The sequence below is a fragment of the Sycon ciliatum genome, chromosome 7 (assembly GCF_964019385.1).
Source record: "Sycon ciliatum chromosome 7, ocSycCili1.1, whole genome shotgun sequence".
In the NCBI taxonomy this organism is placed as follows: Eukaryota; Metazoa; Porifera; class Calcarea; order Leucosolenida; family Sycettidae; genus Sycon; species Sycon ciliatum.
In genome coordinates this window covers 3,888,354-3,903,909 of record NC_088649.1, presented here as the reverse complement: position 1 = coordinate 3,903,909, position 15,556 = coordinate 3,888,354, and the positions used below count along the sequence as shown (strand labels likewise).

At 47.9% G+C, this 15,556-nt stretch overlaps 1 protein-coding gene across 1 annotated transcript; it reads left to right on the top strand.

Annotated features, from left to right (window-relative positions):
* The first annotated feature begins 432 nt into the window (after nt 1-432).
* Nucleotides 433-11,366, top strand: LOC135820769 (uncharacterized). Its single transcript, XM_065333802.1, has 7 exons — nt 433-818; nt 1,523-1,723; nt 3,733-3,781; nt 3,929-4,019; nt 5,938-6,014; nt 6,256-6,487; nt 10,108-11,366. Exons 1-7 carry the CDS (start codon nt 792-794, stop codon nt 10,130-10,132), a joined length of 702 nt encoding a protein of 233 aa, XP_065189874.1. The 5' UTR covers nt 433-791; the 3' UTR covers nt 10,133-11,366.
* The last annotated feature ends 4,190 nt before the right edge of the window (nt 11,367-15,556 follow it).

Sequence of the window (15,556 nt, the reverse complement as noted above, 5' to 3'; positions counted from 1 at the left end):
TACCATGATGCCATGGCCGGAGGATTAGCAAGACGAAATTCGCGTTCGCGTTCGCAAACTTTTTCAGTTCGCGAACTGGATTGCGAACTTTCGCATTTTCGTTCAAAAGTAGTTGGAACACGAATCGCGGATTTTGTGTCAGGGCAGTCATAAATTTACCACGCTGTACTGTCTGTACACCATGGTACACAATGAACGTCGTGTCAACGTCATGCATGTGCGAATTCTGTTTGCTAATCCTTCTCATAACGCGAATTCCGTCAATAGTGAGTTCGACTTTCCTTGGGGAGCGAACGCAAACGCGAATTTCGTCTTGCTAATCCTCCGTACTAAAACAATAAAATAATGAGAAAAGACGAAAAAGACAGTTCTGTACACTGATCGCAAAAGAAGAAGATGAGTTTAGCTACTGAAGTAATCATGGTAATTGTACTGTCAAAATAGTATTGTGTTGCTTACTCCCATGGCCCATAGTAGATCCACTCAGCGTGTCGAGCAGCGGCGAACTGCCCCACTTCATGAATGTTCTTCAACGAGTAATCAACGGTTCTGACCTCGGAACTGGGCCGGCGAAGAAGTGCCACTTATCTCCAGCCGTTTAGCGAACTGTGTGTTTCTTCGTGCGCAGAAACCTCCGCTACGTAGACATGTTTCCCTACCAGAGTTCTGGGTCTGCCCACGCAGCCCAATTTCAAGACTATTGTGCTTGACGAAAACATTGTAGGACTCGCAGTGAGAGATGAAGCAGGGCTTCCACCGGCACTGGCATAGTCCAGACGTGGGTATCCGTGATGGTGGACAAGAGGCTACTACTTCGGGTAAGATTTCACACTTCAGGGGCGTAAGCAGGATAGTGATCAAGGGGGGTGCCACGACTTTCCGCACACGAAAGTACATGCACTTATGTTGGTCCTTTCATGTATATGACTGCACATTACTCCCGTAGCTATGCAAAAGACGTTACCGTAAAAGTCCGTAAATATGTACCTGCCCGAAAGAAATACACCCTTTTATTCTTTTGGCTCTGTCTGTTGAAGTCAAGTCAAGCCTGATAAACATACTGCCCGACATAAGTACCGGTACGATGCGCACATGCAGCACGTAGCATGTACATCGACATGAAAATGACTTCTCCACTACACACAAGTCAGGTCCGAAAGTTAGTTCATGCCCGAAAGTCAGTACCCGCCCGAAAGTTAGTACGGGTGTGGTCACTAAATTCGAAAGTAAATACGTACTTATTTACGGACTTTTACGGTACTTCAGTACCGAAAAAGTATTGAACAATTTCTAGTATTGAACAATTTCATTCGATGATCATTTCTTGTCCCGCCATACATGTACAGTTGTTGTCCACCTGTTGTCATGGTAGCCACCGACATTCCCCATCATCACACGTGTTGTGTTTATGATCCTTGTCTGTTGTTGTGTTTATGATACTTGTCTGTTGTTGTGTTAATGATCCATGTCTGTTGTTGTGTTTATGATCCATGTCTGTTGTTGTGGTTGTTGTGCTGTGAAGGAGACTGTGGCATGCGGTTGTGGCAAGATGAGCGATAGTGTGCTGTGCATTACGCACGGGAGAGGGAAGTGCATCGACCACGCTACCTGCTTTCACGCAGTCGACGTGTTTGAGCCTGGAACGACTCCGATGTGTCCCGTCTTGAACAAGGAGGCGAGGATCCCCAATGGAGGACTGTCCTTCTGGAAGAGATGGACTCAGGTGAGAGTGCATGGAAATGTACCAACAGTATCTATACAACCCCACCCCTATACGAGCATATTATACCCCCCCCCCCCCCCATGAGTATATCCCCCCCCCCCCCCCTCCTCCAAGCGTCTATACCCCTTCCAAGACCATTATCACCCCCCCCCCCCCTCCCCCAAGACTGTACGTGTATACTGCCAATTATACTCCCAAGTATAGAGTATAGTCATGTTAGTGCCACCCCCCCCCCCCCCCCCCCCGCCACCATACACACACACACATACACATACACACACACACACACACACACACACACACACACACACACACACACACACACACACACACACACACACACACACACACACACACATACACACACACATACACACACACATACACACACACACACATACACACACACACACATACATACACAAACACACCCAGCAGTTCAGCGATCCTCTGTGAATGCCGCTGTCTGATGATCACTGAATTGCATGAAACTTGAAGTTACAGCTACACAGCTCTTTGCCTCCGTCGTGTGTGTGTGTGTGTGTGTGTGTGTGTGTGTGTGTGTGTGTATGTGTACGTGTGTGCGTGTGTGTGCGCGTGTGTGTGTGTACGTGTGTGTGTATGTGTGTGTGTGTGTGTGTGTGTGTGTATGTGTGTGTGTATGTGCATGTGTGTGTGTGTGTGGTGGGTGTATGTGTGTGTTAGGGCTGAAACGAACATAACATTTGAGTATTCAAACGTTCTTGATGTTAACGAACGAACGAACGAGCATTCTCTAACGTTCTCGTCGCACGCGCGTGCTCGCGCACGAACCGGCATAGGCAAGAAAATAGTGGAATTTTTGAATACAGTGTAGCAATAAACCTCTGTGGCGCACGAATTTTGCGTTTTCATGAATGCGGCTGGTTTGTGATGAGAATTTTTTTCTCGATTTTTACCTCTTTTTGAATCTTGTAGTTGTGCTGTCTGCAATGCACGTACTGAGCAGTTTGTGGCGATTTTTCTTCTCCAGAATGCGCAATGGCCGCGAAAGTAGCGAAATTTAATCACTTGCGAAAGTTTCCAACTTTACAGTACGACTTTTATGATGCTTTCAAAAGTTGAGGCACAATGGCCTCCAACTGAGCAACGCCATACTGCTACTGCTGAGGACCAGAACGTTGCGTCACAGCAACGTTTGTCATCAACTTGCTTCCTGTTCAGTGTTGATGCCGCAGAAATAACTGCACTCCCAGAGACGACAGAAGAATGCTGAAAGTTATCGTAGTTGTGTTTTCAGGTGCGCATAGAGGTTGCTCGCCGTTTTGCGCTACGGGGAAATCCTGCAGGTAGCTGACTTCTCATCCTCGGATTTGGTAAAATGATCCCAAACAACAGAACGGGGAGCACGACCGAAAACAGTTTCTGACATGGGAACAGTGCGAACTCGAAACAAAACTACGAAGTGGTCAAAGGAAGAGCGAGCAGCCAAAGTATGTAAGTACATGTAGATCTACGAGTACTCATGCTTTGTTCCGATGTTCGTCTACATGTCGTTGCCTCGACTCCGGCCAAGTGCCGGTTCAGTTCGTGAACCACGCGCGCGGGTCGTGTACCACCTGGTGCAGCGCTGGTCACAAGCACGCAGCTACACATATTCTGCAGGCGGTGTACGTTTGTGAAACGATCGTGACTGATCGCGATGTTTTTACGGGTTTATCGTACTGTACGCACATTCTCAAAGTTCGAATGTTCGTGAGAACTACGAATGTTCGTTCGCTGTGGCCTAACGAACGAATATTCGAATGTTCGGTATATTCGTTTCACCCCTAGTGTGTGTACGTGTGTGTGTGTGTGTGTGCTTGTGTGCGTGCGTATGTGTGTTTGTTTGCGTGCATGCGCGTGCTTGCATGTGTGTGAGTGTGTGTGTGTGGGGAGGGGGGGGGGGGGGGGGATGAGAGGGGGATTGTTGCGTGTGCACTTCCACTCACTATCCTGCACGTATCTGTGTGCTGATCCACTGTTGACAGGACCCTTCAAACCTTGTCCTGCGCCGAGAACCAACTCCATCAGGCTCAGGTAAGGGAAATTCCCTAAACGCGGGTAGAACGGTTTTGAACCGGTTATACATGTATATCCGTGTACAATGAACCGCTTGCAAATAAATCTCTTCTCTTTTGTCACTGAGCTGATTTCATTGTCTGATTTCATTGTGTATCTGTGCAGCGTGTGTGGGCACTGGCGGTGCAGCCATCAGTTTACTTTGCATGTCACCGGAGGAATACGTCTCGGCCAAGTACTGCAACCTGAACAACGCGTAAGTATTTAAAAAATATCTAAAAGAACCCATAGCCATCAAGAATGTGCCAATGCCCGTACAACCTTTATCCAATGCTGGGATTGCAGAACTTTGCATCACGTGGCATGGTTACCTAGGTTACACTGGTGAACAGTGCAAAGTGATCGCCAGGAAGCTGGACCCGACGTAGGGATACGGTCCACGCTGTAGTTATTAGGGCTGAGTCGGGTAGCATTTTCTTCGGGTATCGAGTCCGGGTAGTTTTCCACGGGTAGCACGGGTACCCGATCGGGTAATGTTTCCATGGTAAGACAAACAATGCACACCGGCCCCTTCCCTTGCGCATTGGGTAGACATGCGTGATTTATTTGTACACGTGCACTGTACATGATGTCATCTGCGACCTCGGGTTTTCGGGTACTATTCGGTACCCGACTACCCGAGGTCCTCACGGGTAGCACGGGTACCCGACTACCTGTGCACACCACTAGGAGTTATCATGAAAATATATTGAATGACGTTCACTACCTTGTCAGTTTGAGCACTCTGGCAGGTATGGTCGGGCCTGGTTTAAATCTGGCTTTGGAAAAATTAATTTTTCATTGCTATCAGGTTCGGCCTCATTTCCAATGTACTGCGCGGATGAGTCCACAAAGGACGAAACAGTTCTGTCCGCAGATTGAATTCCTGTATACGGGTTTGTGACGTGATGTGACGTTTTGCCGTCGCAGACCCGACAGATTGGAGTTGCACACCCTTGCTGGTTATGTGCTCTCTGGATAGTGTAGTGTGTTGGTGTAAGAAGTGCTGCTTTTGCCTGGCTATGTTCACCTGCTTGTTATGGACATTCGGTGATTATCTGTACGTGTCCTCAAACTGGGAAGATGTTGTATTTTTTGCGTGTGTCCGCACATCATACAAGCGGGTGATGAGAACAACAGATGTGTCATCGTCTTTTATGAACATCCCCGAAGAAGTAGCAAGTGGAAAGAGAAAAGTAATGTCAGCTGACATTCCCCCCCCCCCCCCCCCCTCTAACTCTATGCATTTGAAAGTGTTTTGCTGACGGGACTGACTCACGACTGCCATTTAACGCACGCAAAAAGTCCATCGAACCTATTGTGCGTGGTACTTGTGACACAATAATGAATGCTGTCGTGGTATTTGTTGGATCGTGGAGCTCTTGGACGTCGACCACCCTCCCTCTCTCTCTCTCTCTCTCTCTCACTCTTTATTTCTCTCTCTCTCTCTCTCTCTCTCTCTCTCTCTCTCTCTCTCTCTCTCTCTCTCTCTCTCTCTCCCTGCTCTCGCTCTCTCTCTCTTTCTCTCTCTCTCTCTCTCTCTCTCTCTCTCTCTCTCTCTCTCTCTCTCTCTCTCTCTCTCTCTATCTATCTATCTATCTATCTCTCTTTAATATACTGTTGGAAACTATTCCGATGTCTCTGTGTTCACCCGCTCGAGGGTGTGTATGTGTGTGTTTGGGTATGCATGCTTGTGTACGTGTGTTCGTGTGTGTGCATGTGTACGTGTGCGTGTGTACGTTTGTGGGGTTGTGTGCATGTGTATGTGTGTGTGTGCATGCATGCATATGTGTGTGTATATGTGTGTGTGGTAACAGGACTTGCAGCGCCATGCCAAATATTGTTGACTTTGCGATTTCTCTCTCTTCTCTTCTCTCTTCTTGTCGTTGTCTCCCGCTTCTGGGAGCGGAATGGCCCGATAGGGTAGCTGTACATAGTAGTAGTAGTAGTAGTAGTAGTGTGTGTATATATGTGTGTGTGTATGTGTGTGTGTGTGTGTGTGTGTGTGTGTGTGTGTGTGTGTGTGTGCTTGTGTGTGTGTGTGTATGTATGTATGTCCGCGATGGGCAAGTCTGAGGTGTACGTGTATGCATGCATGCGTGCATGCATGTGCTCACATTGTTGTTTTTTCTCAGTGATAAGCTGGTGACACTTACCGATTTGACTGATCTCGGAAACAAGATGGCGGAGTACTTGACTGTTGCGGAACGAAGTAAGTGTTCGCACTTGTATTGTTTAGTTTTCATCTTGTCATAGGCTTTCACATTCAGGTATATATCGAGAGGTGAGAGTGACAAGACTGGTGGAGGACACCAGTTTGTCTTCTTTTTTGGAAGGTCTTACCCGGAATCCTGTTGATCCTGTGGATCTATGTTCTTTATCCTATCTCTATTCTCTTATTCTGGTTCTGGATTACAGAGAAAATGTTTTCTTGTTCTGGTTCTGGATTACAGGGAAACTGGCCAAGCAGCTGGTAATGGCAGCCGGTGAGTTTGTCCACAACTTTGAGAGCATCATGACCACTTACATCAAGGAGAACCGACACGGCCTAGCGGATACCGACAATGTGGCCGGTCAGCTCTTCTACATCGTCCACAAGAAGGAGATCAGCTGCAAGGAGCTTCTGTGCATCTTGGCAGCGTTCACTCAGGAGGAAGTCGTCGCGAGAGTAGCACAGATTATTGAGTGAGTGTGACACATGGGACACCGGCGAAGCATTTGACCAGTGGAAGGATTAGGGTAGGGGGTAGGTGGTAGGGCACAGACTGCATGATGACCCCAGAGGAAGCAGCACCAGATGGAATGGGAGGGGCAGGGGGGGGCAGGCTTGGGAAGGGGGAGGGGCAGGTGAGGGGAGCCCTGGGGAAGTGAGCAGGGTGCTGAGTGCATGATGACACAGTGGAGCCGGTACCAGCTGGAATAGTGGGAGGGGCAGGGAGAGGGGGCAGGGTGGAGGGGCATGGGGGAGGGGAAGGTTGGCAGGGAGCTGAATGCATGATGGCACGGTGAAGCCAGTACCGGTAGCTGGAATGGGGGGGGGGGGCAGGGTGCTAAATGTATGATACCACGGAGGAGCCAATAGCGGCTGGAATGGGGGGGGGGGGGGGGTACAGGGTGCTGAATGCATGATGACCCCAGAAGAGCCAGTACCGGCTAGAATGGGGAGAGGGGGCAGGGTGCTGAATGCAGAATGACCGCAGAGTAGCCAGCAATATGAATAAACGGCTGGAGGTGACTGTAGCATGGGTAGCACAGGCAACCATGTCCGCTAAAAATGTGAAATTTTCTGTAGCACGGTATTATTGCGACTGTTAGTATTCTATCTGGCATTACTACACTGCTGCTGTTTGAAATCCGATCGTCTGAAGCAAGTATGTGCCTGGCACTGCGCAGCCCTAGGCCTGCAAACACTGGAATGTGAACTGGTGCTGGACGTAAACTCGACTCCCGCAATCGAACTTGATTGAGCAGCACTGAACGCACTAATTTAGTGCATAATTAATACTAGTGCCATGCCGACGACCGGATGTGATCGAGCTGTGCTGTACCTGATAAAAGGGCTGATGGTGTGAATGGTGTGCGTAGTGTGAATGCGCAAGGCCAGAGGGCACATGTGGTGAAACTAGATCTAATGCACTATACCTACTTCGGCTTCAAGTACACTGATTATCATCCTGCGTGCAGTACCAGTGTAGTGTTTCTGTCATAAGTTATATGCAGTGATCACTAAGAATGTTGTGGAGATCACGCAACTGCACTATGAAAGAAAACTTGGGGGTTTGTCAACTGACAACTGCTCTATTCAGTTGCTAGTCTGCACATGCGCTGCATTAAAAATGCTTTTATGGTGATGTTAAAAATTATTGACGTTTCAGGCCAGTCACCCATCGTCAGGACCTGGCGAACCTGTCGGTAACTGGCCCAAAAGGTCAATGATTTTCAACATCACAATAGTGGATGGCAGTTGTGAGCCAGTCAAGTGTCAAGTCAAGTCGGCGGAATAACGCGAGCTGCAGTGTGGGGAGTAAACCCTTTTTATCACAATAAAAGAATTTTTAATGCAGCGAATACGCGGATTGTGAATAGCGACTGAATAGAGCTGTTATCAGTTGACAAACCCCCTTGCATGCATGGCTCACTGCAAAAAAACAACTAACTCATAACTCAGGGGCCGACATCCAAGGTTACCAGCCGTTTTGTTTTTCAAAATGAAAAGTTTTCGTTCGGTGGTGGGTGGTTGGGGTTGAGAAGTCTCGTTTTGGAAATAATTTTTCAATGCATGTGGAGAGTGCCCAGATGCTCCAGTTTTCCGAAACTTGAAATCAATATTGTCCTGGAGATGGCTTTCCCTGCCGAAAGGCTTTGGTGGAAAATACCGAAACTAGGGGTGAAACGACTGACCCAATTTACTTATCGATTAGATTCAATCCTATCGACTGACTATCGACTGGTTATCGACTGACATGGCCCTCACACATGAACACAAGCACAGCATATTTCCGCATACATACATGCACGTGCATGGTCACACACACCCATCCACAAGCAAACAGAAGCAAAATATGAGCGAAATATTTCATTTTATGAAACAATCGGTAATCCCGTTTAGGCTGTTCATACTACATTACAATACGTGTCACGTTTTGGAATTCCACGTACTGGCAAACGTCGTTTTCATGCAATCACATGTACAGTCACACAGGCACATACACGCTTTTCCTTCAGCTGTGCATACAGCTTTTACTTTTATACAAACTGCCGGGAACAGCAGAACGAATCTCGGTACAGGGGTCCTAGTCTGGATATGTCGTCTACGGTTTTCGTATCAGGTGTTCGAGTTTCCGGATTTTCCCCGCCACGTTCCATGTTGTCATGGCTATTCGGACGAAAACGTCACGTATGCCACGTTATGGGCGTAGTGTGAATGGCCTATCAGAGCTATCCAAAATCCGTATGGGCTCTAGGGATTTTTTAGACACGTGCTCCATACGATTTTTCGGCACGGAGAATCCGTACCCGGCCGTGTGGACTGGCTTTCATACGAACCATGTTTCGTATGGAGATTTTGCGTCATCGGGTGCAGAAAGATTTTGTGCGTACAAATTTGGTACAAGAAAATATCGATTTTCCGCGGGAAGTTTTGATTTCGGTACAAATTTTCAAAATAAAAAAAGCATAGCGCGGGAATGTGACGTGTTTGCGACCGTAACCTAGGCAATGACGGCAAACACATAAGTTCCGTACTCCGGAACATTTCACTGCTGGAAAACGACGTAAAAAAATCCGTAGCGCCTCTACAGATTTTGGCACGAAAAATCGTACTCCATAACCTCTCTATTAATGCCTAATGGGGTTTCTCGGCACTTGTGCCAGTTGTTGTGCGACTTATCCACTCACCCCCACCGTAAGGAGCTGCATCTGCCACTAGAGTTTACCGGGTGTTGGCGGCCGTCGTGAGTTCCCTTCGTGAACGGACACGATATATATATATTTTTACTGCACTTCATGTCATCTGCGACTTCGGGTTTTCGGGCATTATTCTGTACCCGTCTACCCGAGGTCCTCACGGGTAGCACGGGTACCCGACTACCCGTGCACAACACTAATCATGATGTCTGCAAACAGTGTTGGGGGGGGGGGGGGGGGGGGGTGAATGCATACAGTGTGAATGTGTACAGTACAGTCGAAGGGAACTGCAAACTGCATATGGAAACACACAGACAGTGCAGGGTGCTACAATACATGCAATACTGTGTAGTACAATGCTTACTAGCACATGTGAATATGCCCATACAGCAGTGTACATGTGCTTGTACAGGTACATGATATGAATATGCCCATACAGCAGTGTACATGTGCTTGTACAGGTACATGATATGAATATGCCCATACAGCAGTGTATATGTGCTTGTACAGGTACATGATATGAATATACCCATACAGCAGTGTACATGTACTTGTGAACATGATTGTGAATGCAGCGATACTGCCGGAAGTTCGCTAATGCTAAAGGCAGAACTTGGCAGGATCCACCGCTCGGTATCTTGATCGGTATGAGATAGCACAGTGAAATCGGTCTAAGATGACCGCTCAAGAGACCTTCAAAATGTGGTCTCTGTTGCCAGCTGGTCGCCTCATCAAGGGTCGTTTGACAGGAAATAGCATCCCTGGGTCGATCCTGGTTGCAGCGGTCTTCTGGGATGGTGGTTGCCTTATCCGAGTGGCCGCCTTGACAGGTTTTAATGTACCTGCTCACCATGGGTGTTTTTCTGTCTGTTTATGTTTGTTTTTGCACTCCCTCTTAGGCGTGCACAGTTCATTGACGGTTGAGCTCACGATCCGGTCGTTCCTAGCCGGCAAGGCGTCCGACAAAACCTGATGTTCCGCGAAAGTTTGCCGTGTGTGGCCGTGGTGGCCAATGCCTATCTGTGCTTGCTCAAAGTAGTGTGCAGGCTGCACTTGGGACATCGACAATAGTCACACGGAATCATGCCCTGCATCAGGTTTGTCATTCATTTCTTTGTTCTGCATGTTCTGATTTGGTTGATAATGGATGCCAAGTGAATTGAATGATCGTTTTTCTAGGTATTTTTCATCTTTTTTTGCACCGTCTCCCGCCGCTTTTTGAAATTAAAAATTATCCTCTTGAAAATTCTTTGCATAAACTACAAATAATTATTATGCAGCGTAGCACTTTTAATTTCCTTCATACAACTTTAGTGGGTTTCCCACACCAGTTTTGCATATTTGTTTGATTTATCATTTCCCCAAGTTTTCCTTTAGATTTAGCAGTGCTTTAGAAGTAGCAATGTATCACAAATACCGTTACGTTGACACACACACACACACGCGCGCGCGCGCGGATGTGCACACATGCGCTGACACACACATGCATACATGTACATGCAAATACTTCCGGCAAGACGCACAGACTGTCTGTGCATGCATATCAAGGACAGGTTTTGATCAAACCGCTGTCCATGCACAGCTTCGCCAGTGTCGCTGCGTCTCCCACAAGCAATGTGAATATTCTTGAACTGGAGTCCGGCCTTGTTCCACTCTTGATATTTTTCCTTTATTTGGAGTGTCCCCCCCCCCCCCCCTACTTCCTCACTCAGAAGTTGCAATTCGACTTCTGCTTCCTGCGCTCGTATTTTGCCGTTTTTTCAAGTTTTTCGCCTGCTCTGGCATTTTGCAGTATTTTAATTATGTGCAATCATTATAGCATTCATTGTATTCAAGCCGGACCCGGCACTGCACAACCACAGCAGTCGGTCGGTCTGACTCGATTTTCAAAAGACTTCGGGTATAACAACACTTCACAAATAAGGACACTTTTCTGATGCCCCGCCGAGTGTGGTTATACGCAAAGTTGACTGTTGTTGCACACCGCACAGGCTAACTGCTTTTGAGGTTATGCGAATGATGTTGTAGCATGGCTACTTTATGACACGTTATTTGTATACACATAAATAGTACACCGTAGGAATGCATGGATAGCAGTGCGCATACTCGCACTGCCTTGTCTTCTTTTTCTCCTTGTGAGACAATGAACGAATGATAACTACTTACGTAGCTACAAGTATGTGCTTTGAGTGCTGAGAGTATACGAGTTACAATGGTGGCAGCGGAAAAATAGTCGTCGGTTTTGTCCTCGGCTGGGAAGACGCCTCCGCAGGAGAGACAAGTTGCAGAGTCGACAAGTTCCAGAGAGTCTGAGACCAGTTCCAGCTACTCGGGAGACCAGCCAACAGACTAAGTTCTAATTTACTAGTATTGGTCATTCTATCCTTCGTCTCGTTTTCCATTCTTTACTTACTTCTTGACTGATCGTTCGCTGTGCATGAGTAACAGTTTTGTTTGGTGTAGAAAGGGCTACATTTTCACAAAAATATTTTGCGTGTAGCAAGGGCTACATTTTCACAAAAATATTTTGCGCACGTGAGTGTGCGTGCATACTAAGCAAGTACACTGTTGACGTCATGTCCTGTGCATGTGCACGTGAACGTCCGTGTGACGTAACCAGAATGTTTTGTGTAGGTCAATTTTTTTGTAACATTTTTCAAAAGTTTTTTTGAACAACAAAAATTAATAATGTTTGTATCGCGTTTGTAGCTTGGGCCATTTTGATAGTGAGATATCGAGGTGGGCAAGTCCAAAGGACCAAAGGCAGAAAGAAGACCAGGTCCCCTCGACCTCGTCCGTTCAAGATACCGTCTGTTGAACATGCCAGTGCATCAGAGTTGCACCAGTCTAATGACACCGGAGTGCGTGATCAACTAGCTCAGGCGCTCGAGAAACTTGATCGCAGGTTGACAGACCTCGAAAAGAGACTCAGCTGTTTGGAAATTGTTGCTCCACGAACACAGGTTCCTGCAGGAGCAAGTTTCGAATTTGATCAGCCTCATAGTAGTAGCAGTGGTCGTGGACATTCGTATGGTCGTGGTGGTCAGGTGGAACCACCGATTTGTTGTGGTTGTGGACAACCTGGCCATTTTGCTCTAGATTGCCCACACAACCCTTGGCGCTCGGGAAACTGAGTACGACTGGTGGTGTGGGACAACTCCCAGTCGTTCACGAGGAGCCAGCAGATGCAGTACGTATCGAGGCTGTATCGTCTGTAGTCCCTACGCTAGATCTCCATGTTCAAGGCAAGTGCGTACCGGCGTTAATTGACTCTGGTTTCTGTGTTTCTATGTTGCATGAGCAAACATTTTTGGCCAGGTATGGTGATGTGCCCTTGCAAGCTGCTCCCCGTTTGTGTGCGGCTAATGGTGAGGGACTCCTGGTTCTGGGTGCTGTGGATATTGTATGCTGCATTGGAGAGCGTTCATTCTTGCATACATTTGTAGTGTCTCCTGATATCCGCCGTGATAATTATGATATTGGGATCTGATTTCTTGTTTGACCATGGAGCATTATTGAACATTGCTCAAGGCAGACTAACTTTTAATGATCTGTCAGTCCTGCTAGGCGTGAAAGCTACTAGTGTTGGTCCATCAGAGCCCCGTCCGGTTGTTGCGGCGGACGCTGAACCGCTATCTGACTCTTGGAGTAATGATAGTAATTCTGAGGAAGACCCGGGCACGTACTATTCCCGTGTCACTGTTTGTAGTAAATTAACTCTGCCTGCCGGCCATGTCGTGCTGGTCCCGTGCAAGTCGGTGCAAGAGGCATCTGTGACTGTGGATTGTGTTGCTGTTCCACTGGACTCATTCTTGTTCAAGTTTCCAGATGTGTCTGTGACCCCCAGTGTGGTTACGGTTGGACCTGGCAGGTCCGGTGCGGTAGTTGTGTTGGAGAATCACTCTGACTACCCAGTACACATTGCTACAGATGTTGATATTGCAGAATTATCTCCTGTACCCGATAACTTGATTGGAGAGGATGATGATCCTGCTGATTCATCTGTTGCGGATATGCAACCGTTTGTGCTATCCCCTGAACGTGCCGAGATAACCTGTACGTATGTTGAGTCTCGGAATCATCAGGCAGTACCTGAAAAGAACAGACTTACAGAGCTTCTCCGTGAGAATCATGACTTGTTTCTCTTGCAGGAGGGTGATTTTGGTCCTTGTGATGTTTTGCCACATAGTAGTAGTACTGGTGATATACAGCCAGATAAGCAGCCTACGCGCGCTTTGCAAGCTTTGCTGGATGATCTGTTGTCCCGTGGTATACTCACCGAGTCCATTAGACCCTGGGCGTCGCCCATAGTTCTCGTTCCCATGAAGGACGGATCTCTCCGGTTATGTATCGACTACCGCAAGTTGAACAGCATTGCGGAGCCAGATGCGTATCCTATCCCACGTGTTGATGACATATTGAACTCACTCTCTGGCTGTTCATGGTTCACTTGCCTGGATTTAGCGTCAGGATATTGGCAGGTTCCTAAGCACGAGGACGATACGGCAAAGACTGCCGTTACGACACCGTTGGGTTTGTGTGATTTCTTGGTTATGTCTGGCTGTAGAAATGGTCCAGCGACGTTCCACCGTGTAATGGAAGCGGTGCTTCATGGTTTATGTAGTGTGCCTAACCAACCAATCTGTCAAGTGTTTTTCAACAGTGTATTGAATGCCAGCTCTACCTTCACTGGACAGCTCCAGATCCTGCAGTCTGTATTTGGCCGGGTTCGGGCTGCTGGCTTAAAGGTAAGCTTGGAAAAATGTTCTTTTTTCCAACGGAAGGTGCTCTTCCTTGGCCATGAAGTTTGGCTCCGGATCCCACCAGGGTTGAGGCTATTGTGAAGTGGGCCGTACCCCAGTCTGTACGAGGTGTACAGGTGTTTCTGGAGTACGCCGGGTTTTACCGCAGCTTCATCCGTGGTTTTGCTCAGCGCTCCGCTCCACTGAATGTATTAGCAGGCAAGGGTGCCAGCTTTACATGGACTAAGAGTAGTGATGCGGCGTTGACGTCTATGAAGCTGTCACTGACCACAGCCTCCGTGTTGGCGTATCCCGACTTTTCTGTTTCGTCTGGCGGCTTTATTTTGGACACTAACGCAAGCAAGGTGGCCATTGGAGCTGTCCTCAGTCAAATGCAAGATGGCGAGGAACGCCCCATTGCATTCGGCAGCCGGGTATTGGCGAAGGCAGAGAGGAATAATGATGGGTCAGACCGGGAAACGCCCTTGTCCATTTCGCGAATCAGTTCCGGCACTATTTGCTTGGTCGGAATTTCATTGCCCGCACAGATAACACTGCCCTCACCGCACTGATGTCCGTGAAGGAACCACGCGGTCGAAAAGCTCGATGGGTGGAGCAACTCGCTGAGTACACCTTCACTACTGTTCACCGACCGGGTCGGCAGCACTTGAATGCAGATGGTCTGTCGCGTTCCTTGTTGCCGGAGGTGCAACCCTCCCATCTCGAGACTCCCACAAATCAGCCAGAGCAAGCTAGTTCCTCTGCCACAACGGCGTCTGTGGATGTCACCACACCTGTACTTGCTGGTCTCTCCGCAACTGAGTTGGCTGCTGCCAAGGCTGTGAATGTCGACCTCTCAGTGGTCAGTTTGCCCAGGTACAATGCGGTGAGTGGAAAATTTGTTCGCCCTCCCGAAGGTTTCTGGCACTAGTCGTACTTCTCGGCTAATGCAGTTGGATCAGAAGGAACATTCGGTTCGCGTCTGATGCCTCACGGTGCTTACTCTGCAAGCCCTCGACCATGACTCTACTTGTTGTCCGCTGTCGTCAGAGCCCATCTCGCTCGCAATCCTGGACTGCCTGCTCAGTTTACTGATTTTGCTATGTCCTGAGTTTTTATTTTTTTATGTTTCTGTTTTCTTTCTCTATTCACGAGGGCGTGAATTTTCGGTAGGAGGAGGATAGTGTAGCATGGCTACTTTATGACACGTAATTTGTATACACATAAATAGTACACCGTAGGAATGCATGGATAGCAGTGCGCATACTCGCACTGCCTTGTCTTCTTTTTCTCCTTGTGAGACAATGAACGAATGATAACTACTTACGTAACTACAAGTATGTGCTTTGAGTGCTGAGAGTATACGAGTTAAAATGTCATGGTTATGCGAATGATGTCATGGTGGTGAGTCAGCGGAATTGCCTATGGGCACTATGTGCAGAGCGCGAGTCAGTCACGGCTACATTGTATTCATACAGCCTCGTGAGTCTCTAGCACAACACCGCCGTGTGTGTGTGCCGCGACCTTGCCACAGCATCTCGACTGATGATGTAACCGCATACCCTCCATAGCGGTGAAGGCCACAACACAACAAGAACACAATGAA

Excerpts from the sequence above, each read along its gene's own strand:
- LOC135820769 (XM_065333802.1), top strand. The coding sequence starts at position 792 with ATGGTGGACAAGAGGCTACTACTTCGG. Across the intron at positions 1,724-3,732 it reads TCTGGAAGAGATGGACTCAG|GACCCTTCAAACCTTGTCCT; the intron begins GTGAGAGTGCAT and ends CACTGTTGACAG. Across the intron at positions 6,015-6,255 it reads CTTGACTGTTGCGGAACGAA|GGAAACTGGCCAAGCAGCTG; the intron begins GTAAGTGTTCGC and ends TCTGGATTACAG.